The following is a 25,539-nucleotide window of genomic DNA, read 5'->3' as shown; positions in this document are numbered from 1 at the left end:
TGCGTGTGTGTAGTCATAGAGGTGAGTGTATGCGCATATGTATGAGCGCTTGCGTCCGTACTGTGTTAAAAAAAGCAATTATGGCCAACACATGAACAAGTAAATAAGCGACGAACAAATCATACTCTCCAGTTAAAAGGTCAGAGCCATGGCGGTGGCAGATGCTTCACTAGTCTTCTTTGTGGAGTTGGTCACACCAGCCATGGCGATGTCAGGGAGGTCCAGGAAGTAGTACGTACAAATTGACGATGAGTGGGTCTTGTGTCATGGTTTAGAGCTCACTTGTTGCACACTTTCGTATCAAAATCTCTGATATCGCATCCATCTAGCCATTTTCATGTCAATTTTGCATATAAAAAAATTGTTGTGCATTTTATTGAGGTCATTGTCTAACGTTTCGTTTTCATTAGTTTTTCCTTGCTTTTGTTTTGTCTATGTAGGTGTATTGGAGCCCCCTGATGAGGAAAGGGACCAAGTTGGGGCCAAACACAAGAAGTTAGACGCACTACATTCATGCTTTCTAGAGAGTATAACAAACAAAATACATTTTCCAACGAGCCCAAATTGAAAATCAAATATCATGAGATTATCGGGTCGTCCATAAATTCCAACTAGCCTAGGAACGCCTAAATTGCAGTTCGTATAAGGAAATGATGACCAAAATATGAAAGACCACGTGCAGGTTCCAGAAGGGCACGGTATGATCGCGCATGGTCGTACCGCCCGACCCTGGCTGCGGATTTGCGTATAACTTCCGCGATTCTTCATTGATTTCATCCTCGTTTGTTCTTTTTTTTTAAGAAGGATAACCCTGGCCTCTGTATCTGGAAGATGCATGTGGCCATTTTATTAATTATTTTTGAGGACCTTATAAAATAGAATAACAATATGCCTGAATCCGCCATCTTGGCAACATCTGTCGCTATTCCTATTCAAATGATGAAGGGGTGCAAGCTGGGCCACATACCCAGACCTCTCACCTAAGCCTAACATCTAAAGCCGGAGGCCCCGACCAAGCCATCTGCCGGGTCCGGGGCTCAAACCGGTCTGATGCACTCACATGTGTCGTCGCCGCCAGCTTCCACTGGTCCATCTTCAGAGCAGATTGAGGTGATAACCTTGGCAGGTCCTCCGCCATCGACGCCACCACGACGCCAAACGACGACCTCCACCTACGCGAGCCTTGGCAGGTCCTCCGCCATTGACGCCATCACGACGCCAGCCGACGACCTCCACCTACGCGAGTCCATCTCCAAGCAACGGACGTAAATCCATGCTAGGATAGGGCCGCACCACCGCCGTCGTCCACCACCCACAAGCGCCACCCAACCCCAAGGTTCCCAAAGTGACGCCTTCAAAAAGGGAACGGCGCCGTGAGCGCCGCCGCCAAAGTTAGGGCTTCTCTGGAGCCCTTGGATCAAAGGGGAGGAGATGCATTAGACCTGTTGTGGAGACAGGCTATATGCACAACACCATCCCTAGCCGCTGCCTCTTGTCTATCACTAGATGACCTGTTGCGCCAATGGCGCAAAGGCCGAGAGCAAGCCAACTATTGAAAGAGTGTGCATCAAAATATGTAGACACATAATGAAACATATGGAAATAAGTATGGATTGATGATAAATAGATGGTTGCTGATGATACATGTTTTCTAAGAACCTTACGAACGATCATTTACAATGTTATAAGCAAGGAATGTAGATAGGCAGAGATACGTTAGACAGATGTATCGCTGGACGTTTAGAACGACTTCTTTGAGGAAACTCTTCATAACTGCTATTCTTCGTGGACTGCATTGCTCAGAGCAAAAATTCCTTCGATATCATTGTCCAGGCTCCAATAATAGTGGTTTGTTTGTTTGCTGGAGATCATATTCAGACTGTGTTGTTATATCGCTAAGACAGTCAGGAACATATGTTACCTGTGATAAAACATGATTGAGATTGTTGTCTTTGGATGTTGAGCCAGCTCTGAAGTTTGTATCTATTATGCGATAAAATTCCTTTGCTGCCATGCGTTCTCCACTAAGGCTATTGGGCCAGCTGCTGCTAAAATAGTTGATTATTTCGTCCTTTCGGTTGGTGAGCAATTGAAGGCCGGCTGTTGTTGTGGAGGGTGGATGGATAGGGTTAAGGCATCAACATCTGTCTGTGTGGATAAATCAGGAGGCCCAGTAAACCGAGACCCTCACCTTTTTGATTTTAAGCCCATTTGCTAGCACACATGTGCACTGAAACATGCTGTTGGCAGCTGTGGTGTAAAGAATTTGAACATCTAATTTGAATTTGTAATGTTCAGTAAATAAACACATAAAGAGCCTGAGCCTTTTCAGGTGGTATATGTCTGGACTTATTCGAGCTAATATTCTTGTTAGGGCAAACAACAATATTTGTTTTTACACCAAGACGTAGACATGAACAAATGTATCAGTTGACATGTATGGTAGAAGGCAAGCATTAATGAGCGAAGGCACTACATGCATTGTTGAAACAGTAACCACTTTTTAAAGAGGCCCTAACAGCATGTCTTCCATGTGTAAAGGGTTTGCAAGAATAGACATACCACTCAGGCACGCTCGTTCCATTGCTTTGTCGCATTCTTTAGAAACAAACAGGGTTGCATCCTTCCTTGTGTATCCCTTGTAGAATGTGGTATCTAGCTCGATGCACTTCTCAGTATCCTTCAGTACTTCAGGCATGGCACCCGTCTTGTGTAACAGGCAGCCGTGTTGCCGTATACCTGAAACGTTGCCAATAGCTTAGCACTACAAAACACTCCACATCACAACACCTACACTGCAGAAGCACCTATAGCCAATGGTCATCTACAGGCTAGCTAATTCAAATGGCATACATGCAGTGTGAGATGTTATCCACATGATAACAGCGAAACAACTTCACATATTTTTTTAGCTCAAGCAATTGAATATCATAAAACATCAGAAATTACCTTTGGATCCTTTGGGTTTCTTCTGAGCGCCTCAGTGTAATGCTTCTGGTTCTGCTACGAGTTGCTGTTGCCGGTACAGGAGCTCAGGGGCAAGGAGAGCAGGTACACATGCTTGCTGGAGCTCCTTGGCAGCGTAGCACAAACTCACTTAAAAACTCAAGGAAGATAAAGATATTCCAAGAAAGTGATGCTTGTTCCCAGTGAGCAATACAATATCTTATTTCAAATATTGTAGGTAGAACGGAAACATCACAAAGCAAATGCAAATATGAGATGGTTAACTAAATTTGATGTTTCACTGCTCTCGTTGGACAAAATGGCAATCCATAGAAACATGGCATGATCATCCGAAACACTTAAATTCTGAAGAACATGAACTGACATACATCATACATGCAACACCTCGATGTAATTGTTTTCTTAGATTTCACTCAACTAAAAGTGCTGGTTTCATCATCTTTACCACATCAGAGTTAAAACATCGTAAACAAAATCCAAATCCTTATATATTAACTCAAGCTGTGATGGCAGAGGAACATTTAGATATTGACCGCAGGCTTCTCATTCTATCAGAATTCAGAAAGCCTAGTCCAGTTCATGGATCTTCAAAGTATAGATCACAACCACTTGAAACCCATAGAAAATTCATAAATATAACACGTACACACATGAGAAAGAAGCACCAACAGGAAGACCAAAGTGTTCAACGTTCACAAGCTAGAGAAAAAAAATGCAGTTGTTGTTCTTCACCAAAATCAATTACAGCAGACATAAGTTCTTAACATGATCCAACCACAATTTGCACTTATAATGAACGAACATATGTCTGTTGATATGATACACAATAACCATAATGCATTCACTTACACCATTTCATAGGATTCACAAAGCAAAAAGTAGAAGATATAGTCAGTAAAAAAATTGGAACCAACTCACAAGGAAGGCTCAGATCAGCATAAGGGAGCGGGTGGATCCTCTTTCTCGCACCGCCAATGAAAGAAGGGACAGGCATGTGCTGCTCTGTCGGGATGTCTTCGACCTACAGGGCGCACCACAATAAGCAAATAGGTGGAGGCAGAGCACCCCGGTGGCAGTGTGAGATTTGCGGGTACTTGCCATCTGGCCGTGGGTGGCGAGGGAAACATTGGGGTTGGGCCGAAATGATGCGGCACGCCATCTAGGTCAGTGCCGCACACTGTCGGCCATCCTTGTAAATGTTTCTATTAAGGAAATGAGCATTTCACACATAAATATCAGCATTTCTCTAATTAGAAGATTAAGTAAATGTGCATTGCACCTCATAATATCAGCATTTCTCTCAAGTCCTGAAATGACATGAAATGACATTGCACGTGTATTCAAGTAGCTCTTCACGCTTCACCTATTCACACAGATATAATGAATTAGTAGAGTTGGACATATTTCCCTATCTACAGAGCTTAATAATGTGTGCATCACAGTTAGTTTTTCACCTCGCAAATATATGACTATATGAGAATACACACCTTGGAAAATATTTCCAAAAATAAGAACCGCTAACAAAAGGCTATCTGTTTTTTCTTAAGAAATAGTTTCTTAAGTTTCTGCAGTATTGCCTGGGTAAACAGACACTGCATAAGCACTTCCCCAAATGCACGGGGTAAGCACAGTGAAGAGTGTGAAGCCCAACCAAAAGAATTTAGCATGGCAACTACAGTTTTGCCAAAATGTCTTCATGAAGAACACGTTTAATTTCAAATATCCACAAGAATCTATTGGAGGCATATCCATGTATGGTGTGACAGTAAGGAACATCTACAACTCAATTAGTTCTTGAAATAAAATTAGGCAGTGGTTCAAAAAATTCAGCCACCTCAGGAGTATAAAGGTAACAGATGACGACTATCCAAAAGGCCATGTAACACAAGAAAGGGGTCTACCGCACACACATATACTACTTTGGCAAACAAAGAAAAACCGTGTGATCTATCCAGGAACAAAAAGCCTAATGTATTGATTTGGCAAACAAAGAAAGGGGTCTAGCGCACGCACATATACTAATGTATTGATTTTGATCCTGGCCTTTGCGATATCATTTTTTTGCTCAAAAAGACTGTCCAGCTCCATTCTTGGAACTATGGCTCGAACTACTATTCTCCAGAAAAAGAATACCAACTTAGCCTTTGAAAAAACAGTATAACGACACAGCAAAATAATAATATTTACCATCAAAGACGTAGGACTGAATTTGCTGTTGGGGGGTCTGCAAGTCGTAGAATATGCATCATCAACATTCTCCTTAACAACTCGGTATTGAAACTGTACAGATCAGCGGAACAAACACATTATCCTGCAGGAAAAAAGAGGTCATTGATTGTTTCAACAAGTACAGAAACAAGAAAAGATGTCGTTGCGCCACTGCAGCTTTTGTTGGGTAACGTAGTAATTTCAAAAAAATTCCTACGCACACGCAAGATCATGGTGATGCATAGCAACGAGAGGGGAGAGTGTTGTCCACGTACCCTCATAGACCGACAGCGGAAGCGTTATCACAACGCGGTTGATGTAGTCGTACGTCTTCACGATCCGACCGATCAAGTACCGAACGCACGGCACCTCCGAGTTCTACACACGTTCAGCTCGATGACGTCCCTCGAACTCTGATCCAGCCGAGTGTTGAGGGAGAGTTTCGTCAGCACGACGGCGTGGTGACGATGATGATGTTCTACCGACGCAGGGCTTCGCCTAAGCTCCGCAACGATATTATCGAGGTGTAATTTGGTGGAGGGGGGCACCGCACACGGCTAAAAGATCTCAAGGATCAATTGTTGTGTCTCTGGGGTGCCCCCCTGCCCCCGTATATAAAGGAGCAAGGGGGAGGCAGCCGGCCAAGGGGAGAGGCGCGCCATAGGGGGGAGTCCTACTCCCACCGGGAGTAGGACTCCTCCTTTCCTTGTGGGAGTAGGAGAAGGGAAGGGGGAAGGAGAAAGAAGGAAGGGTGCGCCCCCCTTCCCTAGTCCAATTCGGACCAGACCATGGGGAGGGGTGCGGCCACCTTTTGAGGCCTTTCTCTCCTTTCCCGTATGGCCCATTAAGGCCCAATACGAATTCCCGTAACTCTCCGGTACTCCGAAAAATACCCGAATCACTCGGAACCTTTCCGAAGTCCGAATATAGTCGTCCAATATATCGATTTTTACGTCTCGACCATTTCGAGACTCCTCGTCACATCCCCGATCTCATCCGGGACTCCGAACTCCTTCGGTACATCAACATACATAAACTCATAATAAAACTGTCATCGTAACTTTAAGCGTGCGGACCCTACGGGTTCGAGAACTATGTAGACATGACCGAGACACGTCTCCGGTCAATAACCAATAGCGGGACCTGGATGCCCATATTGGCTCCCACATATTCTACGAAGATCTTTATCGGTCAGACCGCATAACAACATACGTTGTTCCCTTTGTCACCGGTATGTTACTTGCCCGAGATTTGATCGTCGGTATCTCGATACCTAGTTCAATCTCGTTACCGGCAAGTCTCTTTACTCGTTCCGTAACACATCATCCCGCAACTAACTCATTAGTCACAATGCTTGCAAGGCTTATAGTGATGTGCATTACCGAGTGGGCCCAGAGATACCTCTCCGACAATTGGAGTGACGAATCCTAATCTCGAAATACGCCAACCCAACAAGTACCTTTGGAGACACCTGTAGAGCACCTTTATAATCACCCATTTACGTTGTGACGTTTGGTAGCACACAAAGTGTTCCTCCGGTAATCGGGAGTTGCATAATCTCATAGTCATAGGAACATGTATAAGTTATGAACGAAAGCAATAGCAACATACTAAACGATCGAGTGCTAAGCTAACGGAATGGGTCAAGTCAATCACGTCATTCTCCTAATGAGGTGATCCCGTTAATCAAATGGCAACTCATGTCTATGGCTAGGAAACATAACCATCTTTGATTAATGAGCTAGTCAAGTAGAGGCATACTAGTGACACTCTGTTTGTCTATGTATTCACACATGTATTATGTTTCCGGTTAATACAATTCTAGCATGAATAATAAACATTTATCATGATATAAGGAAATAAATAATACTTTATTATTGCCTCTTGGGCATATTTACTTCAGCTTCGACATCGCCTCGTCCGGCCATGAGAGCGTACATGACAGTGAGAGAGGATGGAGGTGAGGAAGTGGGGACGGACCTCAAGGGTGGACAGACGGCAGCGCGAGGGTCGGACGAATCCTCTGCAGCCCACGCTTCTCCTGCCGAGGACGAAGGCGACGGAACCATGGACCACCGCTGCGGCTCGAGCTCCTCCCGGGGTCATCGCTGCACACGTGGAGACGGAGGCGGGGGAGGAAGCGAATTTGCACCAATGCGAGAGGAGCAGGGCATAGGAGGGCCATCAAATACAGGACATCTGCATCAGCTTTAGCATGCATTAAATTAAACAAAAGGTTACAGATTCACTTCCAAACCAATGTAGGGTCTCAGATTTACAGAAAAAAATCTAAACAATTTGTTCAACACCCAAATTAGCTAGTACTCCCTCCGTCCGGAAATACTTGTCCTAGGAATGGATGTATCTATAAGTAAAATAAGTCTAGATACAACCATTCCTAGGACAAGTATTTCCGGACAGAGGGAGTAACAACAATATAAGCAACAAATTAATCATACAAATTAAAAGGGTAAACTAATAAAAGTTAAAGATATGTAGGCATGGAAGAAAAAGAAAACAAATGAAAGAGGATCGTACCAGGAGCTTAGGTCCTTGACTGGAGCAAGAAGTAGAGCGGGCAATGCCCCTCTCTACTTTTTCATCATAGTCCATCATGGTACACTTGCACCACAACAGAACAGGCAACAAGAAATACTTTTTCATCATAGTCCATCATGGGAGCTCCCGCAATACTTTCAGATCCATGGATGTGCAAGCAGCAGAGTAAAATTGCATAAATACATTTAGAATATATATAGGACTCGAGCCCTGTGAAATCCAGGAGAGAGGAAAATAAGAAGTGTAAATGGACTGGACAGTAGTCGGCATAGCAACACATTCATTTGGTGGCCATGTATCTTTTTTCTCAAAATTGTGTCTCTGGAAAAAAACTATACTGATGATGCTCTCAAATAATTAAATGGATGAGCTTGGACTTCCAGACCAATTTAATGAAACGCCTAAATATTTCAATTAATATTCTAATTTACCGAAGCTTTCCTTTTGAGCCTTAGGTTTTACATAACATTCCAGTAAATATTCTTTTACAGAACATCCATATTATAAATGATCCACAAAATAGTTTAACCTGACAATAAGTTTTCAGCTCAAGATAAGAAAAACACACACAAAGTACTATGAGATTGATCAATGGAAACAATATTGGTGTATAGGTTAATAAATAAAGAATCATCTACTCAAAAGTCAAAACAGGGCATCATTAATGGATGTCAAAAACATGCTCGTCATGAAGTATATCAGCATGGCGCATATTTAGTTTTCTGAAATAAGGCATGAACAGTTCACTTTTTTCATCACAGAGGGCTCCAGCAGGTTAAAATCACCTACTTAAAGCATTAAAATCACCTACTTAAAGCAGGTAAGTAAGTGATATAAGTTGCAAACCATCAGCTGAACTAAGATGCTGGGCACGAAATATTATTTACACAGCAGTGTCAACAACATCACATGCCCAATCACTTTGAGCAGGCAGCTGAAAAGGAGCTAGGAAGGCATGATGAACCACATCAATAAACATGCAGGGTACATAGGCTTAAGCCTCAAGTACCATGTAAGCATCTCGTGAGCGAAATCACCCGAATAAAAAAAGATTACATACATCAAGATAATTGTAAGAGTATAAATGAAAAAGGGCGGCATTTAGATGCATAGAACATAAATAAGAGGTAGGCCTAGCTCCCCACTGATGCTCTTGTATATGGTTAGAAGCAGAATCAAAGTACCAATAGCAGTGCAATTTAAAAGACGAAACACTACTACAGAAAGACAAAAAAAGATAATCAAATTTGAAGTAGCAATCATGGTTCAAAATCTGAACTAAATCAGAATTGAAAAAAATGAGCTGAGGTCACCTCAGGCTCAACGCTAGTCCTTCATCACCTAGAGTCCAACATGACTTTAGTTGCAGAGCAAATTAAAATGTAAAACGGTTTCATTTTTCTACAGACTCCAGATAGAAACAAAATAACAAAATCTCAGGATCAGGGAAAAACCACTGAAGTAGCAAATAGGAACCAAACAACAAAAAAGATGGTGGAATTACTCGCTAAGAAAAAGATGTCATAAGGCGAAGAAGGCACAATCTCAAATAAGATATGTCTAAAGGGGAATGGTAATAGGAGAGCAAAAGAAGGCAAATTGATGAAAAAATAGGTACACCCTCCCCATCAGCGTATGATTACCTTCCAAGAAAAAACAGGTTGAAATATGTACAAATATCGGGTCCCATGGAGCTCGAGCTCCAAAAGGCACTGGATAATAATTCAGAAACTGCACTAATAAAAATATGAAATGGAAGTATGGTGAAAATACAGAGGCAAAAAAGTCTCTTGCTAAATCCGTAGGTATAAAAATAAGAAACAAGACCCAACGAAGACATGTTAACAAAGTAGCATCAATGAGTGCATTGCTCTTCACAAAAAAAGGAGCGCATTGTTGAAGCGAAGAGCAGAAATGTTTCCAAACAACAATGAGGGCCATAGACAAGCTAGTGCACCTTTTACACGTCAAGAAAAAATGTAAGAGCGGATCATCTCAGCATATATACACCTAGCTCTTCTGCTTTTTTGATAATATTTGATCTGGGGCATCTCATTCTTCCAAATACAATGTGAAACCAACCTCTCCTGCAGTAAGATGAAAACATATGCTCGCCACAATCTTGGAAAATTATAGGTGAAATACTTAAATGTTCCAGTACGCATTGATCTTAACTATAACTAAGACAAAGTAAGACCTATCTGCATAGGTTCAGGACACATGATAACACCTAACAAAACAATAATGCTAACTAAGCAACGACTACGACCCACATGAAAAATTGAGATATCTAACTAATGCTTTGCTAAGGTACAAAAGGACATATGTTAAGTAAAGGGTGCATGATCATTTAAGTAAAATAAAGAACTACCGAAGGAACTCAAGCCTCCAAGCTGGGGTCACAACCTTAGTAATTCATTGATCACAGAAACATGCTAATTAATCAAGCTAGTTATCCTGAAGCAAAATCAGTTCATTAAGTAGAGAGTAGAAGTCTTGCACTTTCTGTATCTATCATTGGTACAAAATAACATATGCCCCACCACAGAAGAGTGCTAGGCTGTACGAAAGCAGCAGAATAAATGGCAGCAGCTAAAGAGAATGTGCTCGCCGCAAGACCCTAGGCACCAACTCATTGGAAATTGATCCTATGGGTAAAATACAATGATATCTAGGAATCAGTCCAGTCTAATTTATAGTAAACTGTTGAAGCTTTGTAACTATAGCAACAGGTAATAAGTAGATATTAGTGTAACAACCGCAGTAGGTACAACTACCTAATGCCATTGTGACAAAGAAAATGCAATGGCTCCTGTGATTGCCGTCCCAAAACTGAAGAAAACATCAAATAAATTGAACCATCATGAACTTTGGTTGAGGAATCTATGTAGCTGAAGGTATTCATTACAGGGTACTATTTCCATAAACACAAGAAATAGTCATCGATTGGTGATCATCTTAGCCCTCCATGTTCTGAACTGAAGTGCAATGTACACAGAACCTCAAACAAAGCATCATCAACAAATCTTAGTATCTTACGTGAAGAATCACGGAACATTCTGCCGTTACGAAGATGTTAGTTAATTCCCTTTCCAATCTGTACAAATCCTCGCCGCACAACATATTCTTATGCATGTATATATAAACATGGACTGTTGATCTGTATCGTTCTGCTCAAAATTTACAGCCTATTGAACAAACCCAGCTGAAAAAGTAATTTTGTACCCCGCAACAGTATGTGGGTTCTTTTTGAATCACACAAAGGCTGACTTGAAAGTGATAAATTATAAACATTGTCAAACTATTCAGTCATGTGCTAAGATAAACATCGACATGGGGAACTTGTTACATCCTAAGAACAAATAACAATAGAGAAAATTTTATCATTGCTAAATAATTCATGAACCACAATACGTTTTAAGAATCCGCCGCAGCTTGAAAGCAAACCTGAGTGTTCATGGGGCATCGAAGAAGCTTTAATCAAAAGTACTTCTCGAAGCAAGGAGTACTCCCTCAACCTATATGCAAATGGCCAAAAACTATTGGTCAAGGTTACTTTGTTATCAAATTGAATATCAAACATATGTGCATTCAGAATATTAAATTGAGAACCTCACTGAACGTAATCATCATGTTTCATGGAAAATGCTAATAGGAAACTAATAAAATGATCTTTTAATCAATTCCAACAGGATCAATGTAAGGCAGAAACTTCAACTACTACAGAGAAATGATCAAAACTTAACTGAATCAAGAGGGGGCGGAGGCACAGGAAAGTTTGGGGAAATTCTTTGGGGCTCCTCGGCTAGCAGTCGTCGTCCAGGTCTTCCTCTGGCGGCTTCATCGCAGCGGGCCCGCGAGCCTGGGAAGGGCTCCTCCTCCTGCTCATGTGTTGCCGGTGCCTGCTCGGCCTGGGTGTGGCGGAGGAGGAGAGCAAACCTTAAAAAAATTAGGAAGAGCTCAGGGCACCATGGGAAGATGGAGAATTAGAAAGAAAGAGCTCACCTGTATCAGCATCCCCTCCATGAACTGGGAGTTGTACTCGATCTCTCCTCGCTGCGGTGGGTGCTCGACCAGCCGTCGTCCCGTGGCCTGCCTAGTCCGTGTACCCGTCTCCACCGTGCTAAACAGGAGAGATTGAAGGATGTAGAGGAGCAGTGAGGAAGAGAGAAAAAAGAGAAGGAGAACTCACCGGAAGCCGAGGGTATTTGGAGAGGAAGCGCAGAGGAGGGCACGGTCGTGGCCGCTGCCTCCGCTGCTTTCGTCATCCGCGCACTCCAGCACACCACAGAAGCCCGCCGCTGTACTCCGGCACACCGACAGATGCCCGCCGCTGCTCATCCCGATGACCCTACCGTGCTAGCGTGGAGAGGGGGGGGTGAGAAGCGGCGACGGCACAGGAGAGAGAAGAAGAGGAGGAGAGGCGGCGGCGGCAGAAGAGGAGGAAGGTCGAGGAGAAGGAGCGTGCCGGCTAGGTTTTTCACCGTATGACCGCTGCAGTCCACCCTTTTTTGACCCGAACTTACGCACGCAGCACACGCTGCGACGCCGGCCCCGCCCATATGCCTGGCCCAGCCGTCATCTGCTCAAAACTGAGATCATGGCGTGAGTTTAAACCAATGGCTGGATATTTGACAGAGAGGTAAAACATACAGAAAACTTTACAGCGCGGCGGAACGAACTACCCAGATCGCATGCGCGACGCGAAGGCTCCAGAATAGCGGGTACTCTAGCAAGGTTTATATGTTCAATTCGCCCACACGTTCTACCATGAACCGCTACACCTCCATTGCCGCGGCAAGATCACTCCACCATATAGGAAAGGCCAAGATAAGGAAGGAGTCTTCGTCAGTGCCCCGCACTGGCCGTAGGGCCGGTGCCAGCTATCTCCACCATCGTCATTCCAACATACAGGAAATTTGTATATGATTTTGTTCTTAGTGAATCATAACAGATGTACTATCTTGTCATGCCATGTGCAGGTGGACCGAAACTGTCAGTTTGACAGGTCTGTGAGCAGATGGAGCAAATGGATGCAAACCTGGAGTGTGGCTGCCTCAGTGAACTCAGCGCAATCGATTGGGGATGCTCAAACTGGTTAGCAGGATACCTTGTTCTGTTGTTGTCAGCAAAGTACTGCTCATAGGCTGTCGCTGTGTACATTCTGAACTAGTAGTACATTTTTGTCCGCGGCCAAGCTGATTCCTTGTGATGGTGAGCAGCTCCACACTGCCCTGACGACGGTCTGCGTCGCCCTTGGCTCGAAATGAAGGAATGGTTTGGTACGTGAAACTGATGCCCCAAAGGTGAGCTTGGAATGCGAACTAGGATTCGTGTCTTAAGAAGTTCTCCTAACACCCTGCTCGCGTGCCTCAGGCTCATTGCTTGGAAAAATATCCGGGAAATGCATCGCCATTTCTGAACCAATTCAGGCTGCTGCTGCAGCATGCAGGTAAAGTTTAATATGGGAGCAATCGAGCAAGGATGGGTGCTCTGTCCGCAACAATAATTCAGGCCGGATTAGCTGGTTCACGCAGCATCGACTGCAATAGTCCGGATATGCCCTTTTTTTGCAGCAGAATTGACACTTTTCCCTGGGTCATATGACTGACTAACTTGTAACGGCGATGAACTGTACGAAAGCCTAGACGCTCGATGCTGGAAATTCAGAGCGACCGTTTGGACATTGCAGTTAGTTGAGCCAGGAGGAGGCCGGAAGGGACGTCGATTTATGCTTTTCTGAAATCCTTCCAGATCATGGAAGTACTACGTACGGCGCCGTGTCTTACACGAGCTCGAGAGTGAGTCTGCATGCTGAGCTAACATCATCCAGCCACTGCCACACGAACTGGTGCAGCTAGGACAAACCAATCTAGCCATCTGATAAGAAGATCTAGAGGTCTGTAACTGATGACTAATCGGCTAGTTAGTTTAGTTGTTGGGTCCCCAGTTGCTGAGGTACATGACAGTCCGGAGCTCCTCCTCCTGCTCCTGCCTCACCTTCCTCCTCGCCACCATCCCACCGGCAGTGGTCGCCGCCTTGCCCTTGCCGCAGGCGCCGTTCCCGGCGGCCGAGGTGCCGGGGCGCTGCTGGAAGACGCACGGGAGCGCCTGGTGGTTCCAGCGGCACAGCCCGGCGTGCCGCTCCTTGAGCGCCTCCACCGTGCCCGCGCCCACGCTCATCGCCGCCGCCCAGGAGGAGGCCGTCGTCTTCCCGCCGCCGCTCGCCATAGGACTAACTGCACGATTCCAGGTATAACCGTGCTGAGTGAGTAGTGCAGAGTGCTTGGTTCGTTGCTGTGCGTGTGAGTGTGCTCAGCTGCCTGCCAAATGGCGGTGCTCCTCTTGGTAGTTTTATAGGAGATGCCGATGTCGGCACGGGTAACCGTACGTACGTACGTACGGGGGCGCGCATGGTTTGTGGACTCGTGGGCGGAAACCGGGTGCCTCAGGTTACTGTCGGACGCACGCCGAGGTCGGGAAATGCGGCGTGCCGCTTGTGTCGCAAGTTGTGCGCTGCTGTCAGACTCTCACTGTGCTAATGTCAGCGTGTTATCCACTTGCTGCGAATACATCAGATCAGGCTTCGTGGTGGCCCATGAAATGTGTCGCTTTTAGAGCATCTCCACCCGCGCCCCCAACAAGGCCCTTCAGACGATTTTCGGTCGCCGGCGCCAAAAAATCGGTCCAGTCACGCCCTTAGGGGCCCTTTTTTTCGCCGGCTCGGGCCAAAATTGGCGCCGGCGGACCCAACCCAAACCCGGCGCGCTGGGGCGCTCGGGGGCACCGGGCGAATCGTTTTTGGCGCGAAAACGCCGCGGGCCAGCCGCGTCAGCGACACCGCCCGCCTCATCTTCTCCCGACGCTTCGGTTTTCCACGGGGAATCAATGGCAAGGCTGCCGCCGGTCAGCTTTGCCATTGATTCCTCACGGGCGGCGCGTTCACGGGGCGGCGCGCCGACGCCTGCCCTCCCTCGGACGCGTACACACGGACGCGGCGCGGCTATATATGGCATCGCTCGCCTGTGATGGGTGCCACCTCTCCACCTCTCCCGAGCGCCGCCGCCGAGCTCTTCTCCCCCAGCCCTCCCTCTCCCGAGCGCCGCCGCCGAGCTCTTCTCCCCCAGCCCTCCCTCTCCCGAGCGCCGCCGCCGATCTCTTCTTCCCCAGCCACTCCATCTTCCGAGCGCCGCCGCCGATCTCTTCTCCCCAGCCACTCCATCTCCCCGATGGCCGAGCGTTTCCCCGGAGACGAGGCGGCGGCCAACGGCTTCGGCCGCCGTTCGCTCCGCGAACAGGAGTCCTGGCTCCTGTTCCAGGCGAACATCCCGGCGCCACCGGACATGCGCACCGGGCCGACGGGCTGGAGGCTCAGCAATGGGGGAGTGCCCATTCCCCCGTTGCCCGACGCCGTGGCCAAACCATCCTACTTCGCCGACGAGGTCGAGATCGTGCGCGCCTCCCTCACCGACGCCGAGCTCTCCCTCCCCCAGTACGCCGCCGACAACCACGCGGCTTGGGCGGCGTACTTCGAGCGCCGCCAGCAGCAGCGGCTGGCGTCCACCAACGGGGCGCCGGTGGTCGGCGGCGTGAAGAACAGCGAGGGGCGCCACCTGTGGTGGGGCGCCCCCGGCCGCACACTTGAGGGCGTGCTAACGCACCTCGAGGGCGGCAACTACCCGCCGTTGGCGTACCCCCGGCGAGGACGGCCGCCCGGCGCACCGCCGACGCGACGGGCAATGGGCGCCAAGGAGGTTCGGCGCGTCCTCCTCCTCTTCCTCCTCCCGCTCCTTCTCCCACTCCTCCGGCACTCCGACGCTGCTCGGCGTCAAGGCCGAGCCCGGCATCGTCATCAACGAGGGCGGCCGGCGCGCCTCCTCGTCGGCTCCTCCTCCGCGCTTCGTCAAGCCAAAGACGGAGCTGGGGCTCGCGCCGGTGAAGACGGAGCCGGGGCTGGCGCCGGTGAAAACGGAGCACGGCGAGGTCGAGCTCGACGACGACGCGGCCCTTGAATGGGCACGCCAGGACTCCATCAAGATGTCGACGGAGCGCCAGCGCGCCGCCCTGCGGCGCTTCGAGCAGCGCCGCCGAGGCCGCGACGAAGGAGGAGTCGTCATCATCGACGACAGCGACGACGACGACGACTTCTCGGCCTTCAGCAAGGTTTTTTTAATTAGTTTTTATATTAATGACGACTACTCGACTTAAATCCGCGAATATAAGCCCAAGTTTGCCGAAATTTGGCGTGTTTAGCCGAACTTTACGTAAATTTGCTACACAATTTTTTTCCCACACCTGGGGCCGGCCTTGGGGCGGCGGCTGGGGGCCAACTCGCCCCCAGGCCCACTTTTTTCACCCGGTCACCCCAGACGTCGATTTTAGGCGCCCCTGGGGGGCCAACGGCCAGAGCTGCTCTTAGCACACAGCAAGATAAAGATCGCTCCATCTTGCAAATCTGCCAACCTAGAGTTCATTCTGTCCACTCCAGGCACGCAGCGTCCGGGCATCTTCTCCCCCCTCTTAGGATCAGCAAGTGATTACACTAAACAATCCTCCTTTCAGCAACGCGGTTTACTCGTACTCACACCGTCACACGTAAGTAAACTACACCTTTTGGCCACATGCTCTTGGGGTCGCGGTGAGAGCGGAGGTACGGGAGACTTGGACAGGCAGGGAATACCAGAGGCCGGAGGCCATGGTTTCCATGATACCAGAGGCCGCCGGTCGTCTGCTTCGTGTCAGTCTCATTCTCCAAGTGGAAGGCGGACTGCTCTGTGTCTTACTCACTCTGTGAGATATCACTCCGATCAGAAAACACGTTTAGTTAATTTATTAACGTCATCAGTCTCATCACATTTAGTTTTACATATCTTCTTGTCGGCTCAGGAGAGTGCAGATCGAAGAAATTCAGAGCACGTTCGCCACGAACGATCTCAGTCGCGCCGCAGGTCAATGCCGCGCGTGATCACCACAGCGATACAGAAGGGTGTAAACGTTGAGCCGTGGCCGTGCGATGGATGACATCTGAATTCACATATCCTTTCTCTGCTCCTCACCTTCTTCTCTTCCAAGTCTCACCATCCTCTCCTGCTACCTCACCTACGCCTTCGGTGTGACCTGGATCGGATCCGCGGGTCAACTCCGACCAACGGAAAATACTTGCAATCAATTCAAAGCATACAACGTCAAAATAACCAGTAGATGATATGTTAACAAAACCTCAGAATCTCTAAGGCTCTAACGGCCTCCATTGCAGCGACCTTGAGGTGTTAAAATTGATGGCTTTTATGGAAGCTTTAACAATTTATGGACTAGTTGTGGCACTAGCGCTTTTATTTGTGAACCCTTCTGCTTAATCTTAAAAATAGTTCTTTCGAATTCGATAAGATTTTTTTCTTTTTTTATTAAATTGGTATTTGCTTCCGCAATTCCAATTATATCAATACTTCATTTATACTCCTATTTATTACTCTTGAAATTATCTATTTATCGGGAGAGATAATACCCCATTCGAGAAAGGCCTGGGTTGAGTATTATTAATTTAGAAGATATGCCACCTTCTTATTTCCTGTCCTTAGTTTAGGAAAGTGAAAAGTTTTTTCCTTTTATTTTAGGAATTTTGGAAACAGAAAATTTCAACAAAAGAAGTCTTTCACCGGTCAAACAAGACTTAAGACTTAACCTAAAAGAAATTACTAGATTGAATCTATTTGCATTAAAAAAACCGATCAAAAAAGGGTGAGCGAAGTAAGGGCATGTATAATGGTTCTATCTTAGGAATGCCACGTAGAATAAATGATGAGATGGAGGAGAGAGAAATTATAAGAAAAGGCTTGTCTTCTGAAAGAACATGCGGTGCCCCCATGTTTGGTTTTGGTAATTGATGACAATCTCTATGGACTAATGGTTGCCTTGAGTTATATTTGAAGGATTTGTCCATAGGCATTTCTTGAAGTTTATGTGTTGGTTTCAAGGAGTTTATCCAAAGATTGGTCATGTGAGAGTTGAGCTTATTGCAAGCATGTCTTGAAGAAGAAGATTGTGTGATCATTCATGTTTACCTTCAAGACATCATCCAAATGAAGAGAGTTGGAAAGAGTCAATGTTGATCAAGACTAAGTCAAGAGTGAATCAAGTTGATCAACACACAAAGCGCACAAGATGTACCGAGGGATCAAGCGATCCCATGGTATGGTAAGCATTGTCAATTACGCTTTGTGTACTAACCCATGATCTTCGTGAGAGTTCTTTGTGGGGTTAGGTTGCGGTGTGCAAGTTCAAGGAAGCATCACGAAGAGATCAAATGCTTGAAGCTTGTCGTCCATTGTGGTGACAATGGACTTGTGAAGATGTGCGGAAGAGTGGCTCACCCATAGTGGAGTATGGGGGAGCAATCAACTAGTCTTCATCGAGCCAACGCATTCAAGAAAGGTGGTCCAACTTGAGGGAGTCAAGATCGTCTTCATCTAGCTCAAGTGGTCCATGTGCAAGGCAAAGGTTTGCCCTTGATAGATTTTCTATTTTACCGGTCTCATGATGGTAGTTGGGAGACCGGGTTATATGATCGATTGCCGTACTATCAAGGGGGGCTCTCGATGAGTAGCTTGATCGTATCATTCGTAGAGAGCTCAAACCATTGCATTCTTGCATCATCTTTCTTGGTTCTTGTTTGCTTCTCTTTATGTGTTTTGGAGCTTCCGGTCATCTTGTTGACAAGCTCGAGTTCATCGAAAATGGAGTTCACTTGCATCTTCTATGATGTTTTCGATGTTGGAGGTTATGCCGGTTCTTCTCTGTTGAAGGTTTCACTCCTCTATGTGTTAGGCATGCCTCTCCTCACTGTTTTGATGCCACTCGTTGTCTTGTATCCAACAAGCTTGAGTTTGCTCAATTCGGAGCTCATTTGCAGAAGTTATGGTAGTTCTGGTTTTATTGGATCCATCTGTTGTCTTTAGCTGCGTTTTGATAGCATCCTATGTTTTCCTTGTTGAAAGTGCAAGTATCACTTAGATTATATTTTGGTGTGATGACAATGTGGTTAGTGGAACTAATGTTGGTTGCTAAAGTTTATCTCAGGACTTTGGTTCCAAGGTGTCCATTGATGGAGGTGTGCGACCCCCCAGTCCAAAAAGATCAAAGGCGTGGTTACCGGCGACTCGAAGTTTTTTCGTTTTGGTTCGATTTGAGTCGTAGGTAAAACCGCACTATCAAGAGGGGTCTTCGTGGATTTAGTGTCGTGTGGGAATGCCTCCAAGACAGATACACCAGCCCTCCTACACCTCCTCAGATATTCCACTTTTTGTGTGCTTTGCCGTGGTGTCCTGTGATGTTTCATCAGAAATCTTCTGGACACCCCGTGTGCACGGGGTCTCTGACCCCCGTGCGCACGGGGTAGTTAGAATATTTCGGGACACCCGTGCGCACGGGGTCTCTGACCCCCGTGCGCACGGGGTACCTCGAAACTCACTGGACACCCCGTGCGCACGGGGCTGACTTGGCCCGTGCGCACGGGGTCCAACGGGCAGAAATCCCCTCCCGGCCAAGAACACTATATAAGCCCCCTTCTTCCTCCTCCATCCCTCAACCCTAATGTCTTGTTGAGCTCCTCCATTGCTACACCCCATTTTGCTCACTACTCTCAATCCCTCCACCCAATCTTGTTGAAACTTTGGGGATTGGGAGAGCAAGACCCCATCTACACTTTGACCAAACCAAATCGCGTTCCCCGCAACATTCATCCACCATGACTTGTTACTCTTGGAGCTTGGGCTCCTAGGCGGTTAGAGGTTCCTCCGGAAGCTTCCTTGCTTGTGGTGTGCTCCGGAGAAGTTTGTAAAGGTGTGGTGGTCGCCTTCAAGACCAACCCCGAGTGATTCGAGGCTCATCCGTTGGGGGTGACTCGAAGGAGATTACGGTGAGCCTTCGGTGGCGTTCCGCAAGCTTTGGCTCCGGCACCGCTCCAAACGGAGAGTAGCTCTTCCCCAAGGAAGAGTGAACTTCGGGATAAAATCCGCGTCCTCGTCTCACTTGTGGTTAATCCTTTCCCGCACTTTACTTAGCCTTGTATGCTTGTTGGCTTGCTAATTAGTTTGTTGCCTAGCATATTTAGCTTAGAGCTTGCTTGTCATATAGGTTGTGTTCACCTAGTTGCATATCTAGTGAACCCTTTTTATCCGCTAAGCCTTAAAATTGACAAGAAAGAGTAAAATTTGTAGTCTCCTATTCACCCCCCTCTAGTCGACCGTATCAATCCTTTCAATTGGTACCAGAGCCTCGTGCTCTAATATAAGGTTTTACAACCTTAAAGGATATGGTCGATCTTGGGAATGAGGGAGGTGACGCACCACTTGCGGAGGATGGTCAAAACCTACCCCCGCCGCGGCCGACGCACTTGTTGCTCCGGCCGTTGCTCCCGTCGCCCCCATTAACCCGGGCGCCCCGTTGATCGCGGACGGTATTCTTTCAATGTTTGCGGACCTCGAAACTGCTATGTTGAAAGAAGTTCGCTCCTCGGTCAAGGAGGAAATTGATGCTCGCTTAAAGCCCTCGACATCCGCCTCAAACTCATTTGATCCAAATGCGGTTCATGATGCGGATGATTCGAGAGAACCTCTTGCATCCCCGGCTCGCACTCAAGTTCCCAAGTACAATGCCGTGGAACCCTTTTACTCACCACAACCCTTGCAGCACCCTCACATTAATCCTGTGGGGCCTCCGCCCCCTTTGAAAGCTAACGCGTTTGCTAAGTGGAAGCTAGATATGGAGTGTCATATTCACAGTGCATCTACACAACTATGGTGGATTGTGGTCAACGGTTTCAACCCCAAGGATCCCATGAATCTCACTCCAAGAGAAGCGGTTGATGATCAACTCAATGCTACCGCCCACAACATGTTGCGCACCGCGGTGACCGATGACTATAGTGACTCCATTGCTCTACTCAAGACCGCCAAGGAAATTTGGGATTGCCTTGAGGAGGCCCTCGAAGGTGATGAAGCAATTCGAAGATCTCGGTTGGCTTTGCTCAAGCAAGAAGTCAACCTATTTGTGAGAAATGAGGGTGAGTCCGCGGAAGAGGTATATCGAAGGTTGAAGTCTCTTGTGCTCAATTTGAGAACCTTTGGGTGCACTTGGGCAAATGATGATTTCATTAAGGACAAGTTCATTAATGCTATGGTTCTCACGAAACATACCATGGTGATGATGATACATCAACGCCCGGACTATCAAAAGTTGACCGCGGCACAAGTTGTATCCACTTTCTCAACTCATGTTCTCTTGGAGACCAAGTCCAAGAAGACCTTTGCCATAGCTCAAGCCACCAAGAACTCAAATCTTGCATTGAAGGCCAAGAAAGTAGTTGCCCAACCCTCAAGGGATGAAGAAGTTGTTGAAGAGACTTGTGAGGAAGATGTTGACACCTCATGCCCGGCAAATGACTTTGCGGAAGACTTGGCTCTCTTGGTCAAGAAATATTCCGGGACCATGGCAAACAAAGGGAAGAATCTGCAAGGAAGATCGTTTGGACGAAGAAAATGCTACAATTGTGATAGCCCAAGACATTTTGTGCACGATTGTCCTTATGAGAGACGTGAAGACAAGTTCGAGAAGCTTGTGCTCAAGAAGAAGAAGTTCACCAAGTTTTCCAAGAGGAAAGATGACAAGGCTCTTGTTCATGAGGAGTACATGTCCGGAGATGAAGATGACGGTGATGATGATCATGTGGGCACGGCCGCCATTGCCATGCATGCCACTACCTCCTCCTCCACCACCGGCCTCTTCGACTCTCCCAACGAGGACAAGCCGTTCACTCATCATTGCCTCATGGCCAAAGAGGTAAAAACAAAGTCCAAATCTCTAAAACCCTTCATCCACACTCCCAATGTTTCATGTGAGATAGTGGAGGATGAGTGTGATGATGGTGTGGATAATGATGAGGAATCCTTGATGGCTTTGATGAAAACTCTTCATGGTGAAGCTCGTGCTCGTTTTAGTGATCTCCTTAAATCACTCGCCGAACGCGATGATTTTATTGAGAACGTTGAAAACCTCCTCATAGAGGAAAAAGAGAGAGTCGAACTCCTTGAGCACGAGCTACATGAAGAGAGTGTCATGAGAGCATCACTTGAGGAAGCCTTGTCTTCTCATAAAATTGACTTCGTTAAAACCGATGATGCGTTGCAACTTGCTCTTGAGAACAAAGATGCCCTTAAAGTAAGGGTTGAAAAGCTTCTAGTTGATCACACAAGACTTGTTGAGGAACATGAGCTCCTTGTGACTAGTTCCAAGGTTGTCAAAGGTGACCTCATTGCCCTCACCGAGTCTTATGCTCAACTTAAAGCTACAACCATTAAGGCTCTTACTTCCGTCCCTCATATTGATTTAAATGATGAATCTTGTACGGCTAACTTTGCTCATGATTGCACCTCTCTCCAAGAGGAGAATAAGAAGTTAAAAGCCCAAATTGAGAAAGGGCTTGTGTCGTGCATTCAAGGGGAGAAAAGCCTCAATGACCTCTTGAGCAACCAAAAGGAGTGTGTTGCCAAGGAGGGAATTGGGTTTGACCCCTCTTCTAAGAAGAAGAAGACCAAAGAAGAAGAGCCACAAGAAGAAGATCGGTCCTACTCCTCCTCCCCAACAAAAGATAGCATTTGTTCATGAAGGACACAAGGAGAAGGAGAAGGGAAAAGGGAATGTTGGGGATGGCAAGGTCACTAGGGACAAGGCCATTCCCAAAGAGTTTGCCGGCAAGAACAACCCATCTTATGTCCTCATGAGAGGAGATGATGGTTATACCTTTGCTAAATTTGTTGGCACTAACTATGATGATTATGCTTGGACTATTTGGGTTCCTAAGACCCTTGTTGCTAACTCTCTAGGACCCATTGCAAAATGGGGACCTAAAATCAAAGCTTGATTCTTGTAGGACTATACCTCCGGTGGAACACAATGGGTGATCGATAGTGGTTGCACCAATCATATGACCGGAGAGAGGGAGATACTTGTGGAGTTCATTGATTCGCTCAAGGCCACTTCAAACATCTGTTTTGGTGACAATAGCAAGGGCAAGGTATTGGGTTTGGGCAAGGTGGTAATCTCTAGTGATGCATCACTTAAGAATGTCATGCTTGTTCAACCCCTTCACTACAATTTACTTTCTACGATTCAATTGGCACGTGCCGGTTATGATTCTCATTTCGGTGAATTTCATGTGACCGTCTTTAAGAGAAGCAATCTCAAAGTGGTCTTTGTTGGGCATGTTGAAGACAACCTTTACGTGGTTGATTTCTCAAATGAGAAAACTTATCTTGCAACATGTCTAATGGCTAAGGCCGACGTGGGGTGGCTTTGGCACCATCGGCTAGCACACGTTGGCATGAGAAATTTACAAGCTCTCTTAAAGGGGGAGCACATCCTTGGACTAACCAATGTGTCTTTTGCCAAAGATCGTCCTTGTAGTGCTTGCATTGCCGGAAAACTTCATGAAAAAGCTCATAAGGTGACGACTATCATTACCACTTTGAGGCCTCTCGAGCTCATTCACTTGGATCTCTTTGGGCCTCCATCTTATGATAGTTTGGGAGGGAGGAGGTATTGCCTTGTCATTGTCGATGACTATACAAGATATACATGGGTGTTCTTTCTCAAGACTAAAGATGAAACTCAAGACACCTTCATCAACTTTGCCAAAGAAGCTCAACGTCAACATAATTGTGAGATCAAGGCAATTCGAAGTGACAACGGCACCGAGTTTAAAAATTACACTATGAACGAGTTCTTGAGCGATGAGGGGATCAAGCATCAATATGCCGCGCCATACACTCCCGAACAAAATGGTGTTGCGGAAAGGAAGAACCGGACTCTCATTGAGATGGCAAGGACCATGCTTGACGAGTACAAGTCTCCATACAAGCTTTGGGCCGAAGCCATCAACACCGCGTGCCATGCTACAAACCGGCTTTATCTTCGTAAGCTCAAGAACAAGACTCCCTACGAACTCCTAATCGGGAGAAAGCCTAACGTCAAATACTTTCGAGTACTCGGTTGTAAGTGTTTCATTCTAAATAAGAAATCCCGTTTAGCTAAGTTTGCGCCTAAAACTTATGAGGGCATATTTGTTGGATATGCATCAAACTCTCATGCTTACCGTGTTCTCAACAAATCCACCGGATGTATTGAGGAAACGGTAAATGTGGAGTTTGATGAAGATAACGGTTCCCGTGCGGAGCAAATTGTTCCTAGTGTTGTAGGTGATGAGGCTCCTTCACAAGCTATAAGGACTATGGGGATAGGCCACATTCGTCCACAAGAAACACCCCAAGTCCAAGTAGAAGAAGAAGGAGTAAGAGCCCCTCTTGTGGATTCTCCACAAGGGAAGTCATCACCGCCACCACAAGGTCAAGATGCTATGGGAAATCATGAACCTATCCAAGAACAAGATCAAGTCCCTCATGTTCCCGAGCAAGATCAAGGGCAAGCTCAACCAAATGGCGAAGAACCAATCCGTGAGGCCCAAGGTCAAGCTCTTGATCAAGATCAAGATCAATCCCAACCTCAAGTGTCTTCCACATCATCACATCTAAGTGATCAAGAACTAGAGGTTGTGAAGAGAAGGGTGTCTCCAAGGCTAAAGCATTCCCAAGGCCAAGCTTCTTCCACAAGTTCAAAACCAAGTGAAGAAGAGCTTACCCTCAAAGTGCAAAAAGCGGCCGCCAAGTTAAAGCATCTTCAACATCTCACCGACAACATTTATGGAAGCATCAACAAAGGGGTAACTACTCGTAGACGTTTGGCAAACTTTTGTGAACATCACTCGTTTGTCTCTTGTGTTGAGCCCCTTAAGGTTGAAGATGCACTTGACGACCCGGATTGGGTAAATGCCATGCATGAAGAACTCAACAACTTCACCCGCAACAAAGTATGGACTCTTGTGAAGAGACCCAAAGAACATCATAATGTCATTGGAACAAAGTGGATCTTTAAGAACAAACAAGATGAGCATGGACAAGTCACTAGAAACAAGGCAAGGTTAGTGGCACAAGGGTTCACCCAAGTTGAAGGTTTGGACTTCGGTGAAACCTTTGCCCCCGTTGCCCGTCTTGAGTCCATTCGTATCTTGCTTGCATATGCTTCACATCATGATTTTAAATTGTATCAAATGGATGTGAAGAGTGCATTTCTTAATGGTCCTCTTAAGGAGTTGGTGTATGTCAAACAACCTCCCGGTTTCGAAGATCCCGATCACCCCTCTCACGTTTATGAACTCCATAAGGCGCTCTATGGACTTAAACAAGCACCTCGTGCTTGGTATGATCACCTTACGGCGTTCTTAAGCGAGAAGGGGTTCCAGATCGGGTTAATAGATTCCACTCTCTTCACGAAGAGGGTAAAAGGAGAATTGTTTGTGTGCCAAATATATGTTGATGATATTATTTTTGGTTCCACTAACCATGCTATTAACGTTGAGTTTGAGAATATTATGACCAAGGAATTTGCTATGAGCATGATGGGAGAGTTGAAGTTTTTCCTCGGATTTCAAGTGAAGCAATTGAGAGGAGGAACCTTCATCAACCAAGCACTTTATATTCAAGACATGCTCAAGAGGTTCAAAATGCAAGATGTCAAGCCCATGAAGACGCCCATGCCCACAAATGGCCAACTTAATCTTGATCCCAATGGTAAAGATGTGGATCAAAAGGTATATCGCTCTATGATCGGTTCTTTGCTTTACCTTTGTGCATCTAGGCCGGATATTATGTTGAGTGTGTGTATGTGTGCAAGATTTCAATCCGCTCCCAAGGAGAG

General features: G+C 46.4%; 1 protein-coding gene and 1 long non-coding RNA gene across 3 annotated transcripts; both read right to left on the bottom strand.

Moving 5' to 3' along the window:
* Positions 1–1,560: 1,560 nt before the first annotated feature.
* LOC120973838 (uncharacterized) lies at positions 1,561–12,253 on the bottom strand. Of its 2 annotated transcripts, none has more exons than XR_012203544.1 (10): positions 11,927–12,253; positions 11,740–11,857; positions 11,481–11,645; positions 7,714–11,252; positions 7,156–7,383; positions 5,155–5,278; positions 4,247–4,330; positions 3,886–4,169; positions 2,950–3,073; positions 1,561–2,739 (listed from the first exon to the last, which is right to left on the bottom strand). It is a non-coding gene; the product is annotated as an uncharacterized lncRNA (long non-coding RNA). The 2 variants fall into 2 exon arrangements; XR_006670799.2 differs by having other exon boundaries at positions 7,156–7,374.
* A 1,173-nt stretch (positions 12,254–13,426) lies between these two features.
* On the bottom strand, positions 13,427–14,071 carry LOC109771604 (uncharacterized). Its single transcript, XM_020330301.3, has one exon. The coding sequence runs from the start codon at positions 13,963–13,965 to the stop codon at positions 13,666–13,668; it is 300 nt and encodes a 99-aa protein (XP_020185890.1). The 5' UTR covers positions 13,966–14,071; the 3' UTR covers positions 13,427–13,665.
* Positions 14,072–25,539: the final 11,468 nt, after the last annotated feature.

This window comes from Aegilops tauschii, chromosome 2 (assembly GCF_002575655.3).
Source record: "Aegilops tauschii subsp. strangulata cultivar AL8/78 chromosome 2, Aet v6.0, whole genome shotgun sequence".
Classification (NCBI taxonomy): Eukaryota; Viridiplantae; Streptophyta; class Magnoliopsida; order Poales; family Poaceae; genus Aegilops; species Aegilops tauschii.
Note: the sequence above shows the minus strand (reverse complement) of the source record. Positions and strands in the feature narration are given on the sequence as shown.

Coding starts and splice junctions, on each gene's coding strand:
- LOC109771604 (XM_020330301.3), bottom strand. CDS start 13,965: ATGGCGAGCGGCGGCGGGAAGACGACGGCCTCCTCCTGGGCGGCGGCG.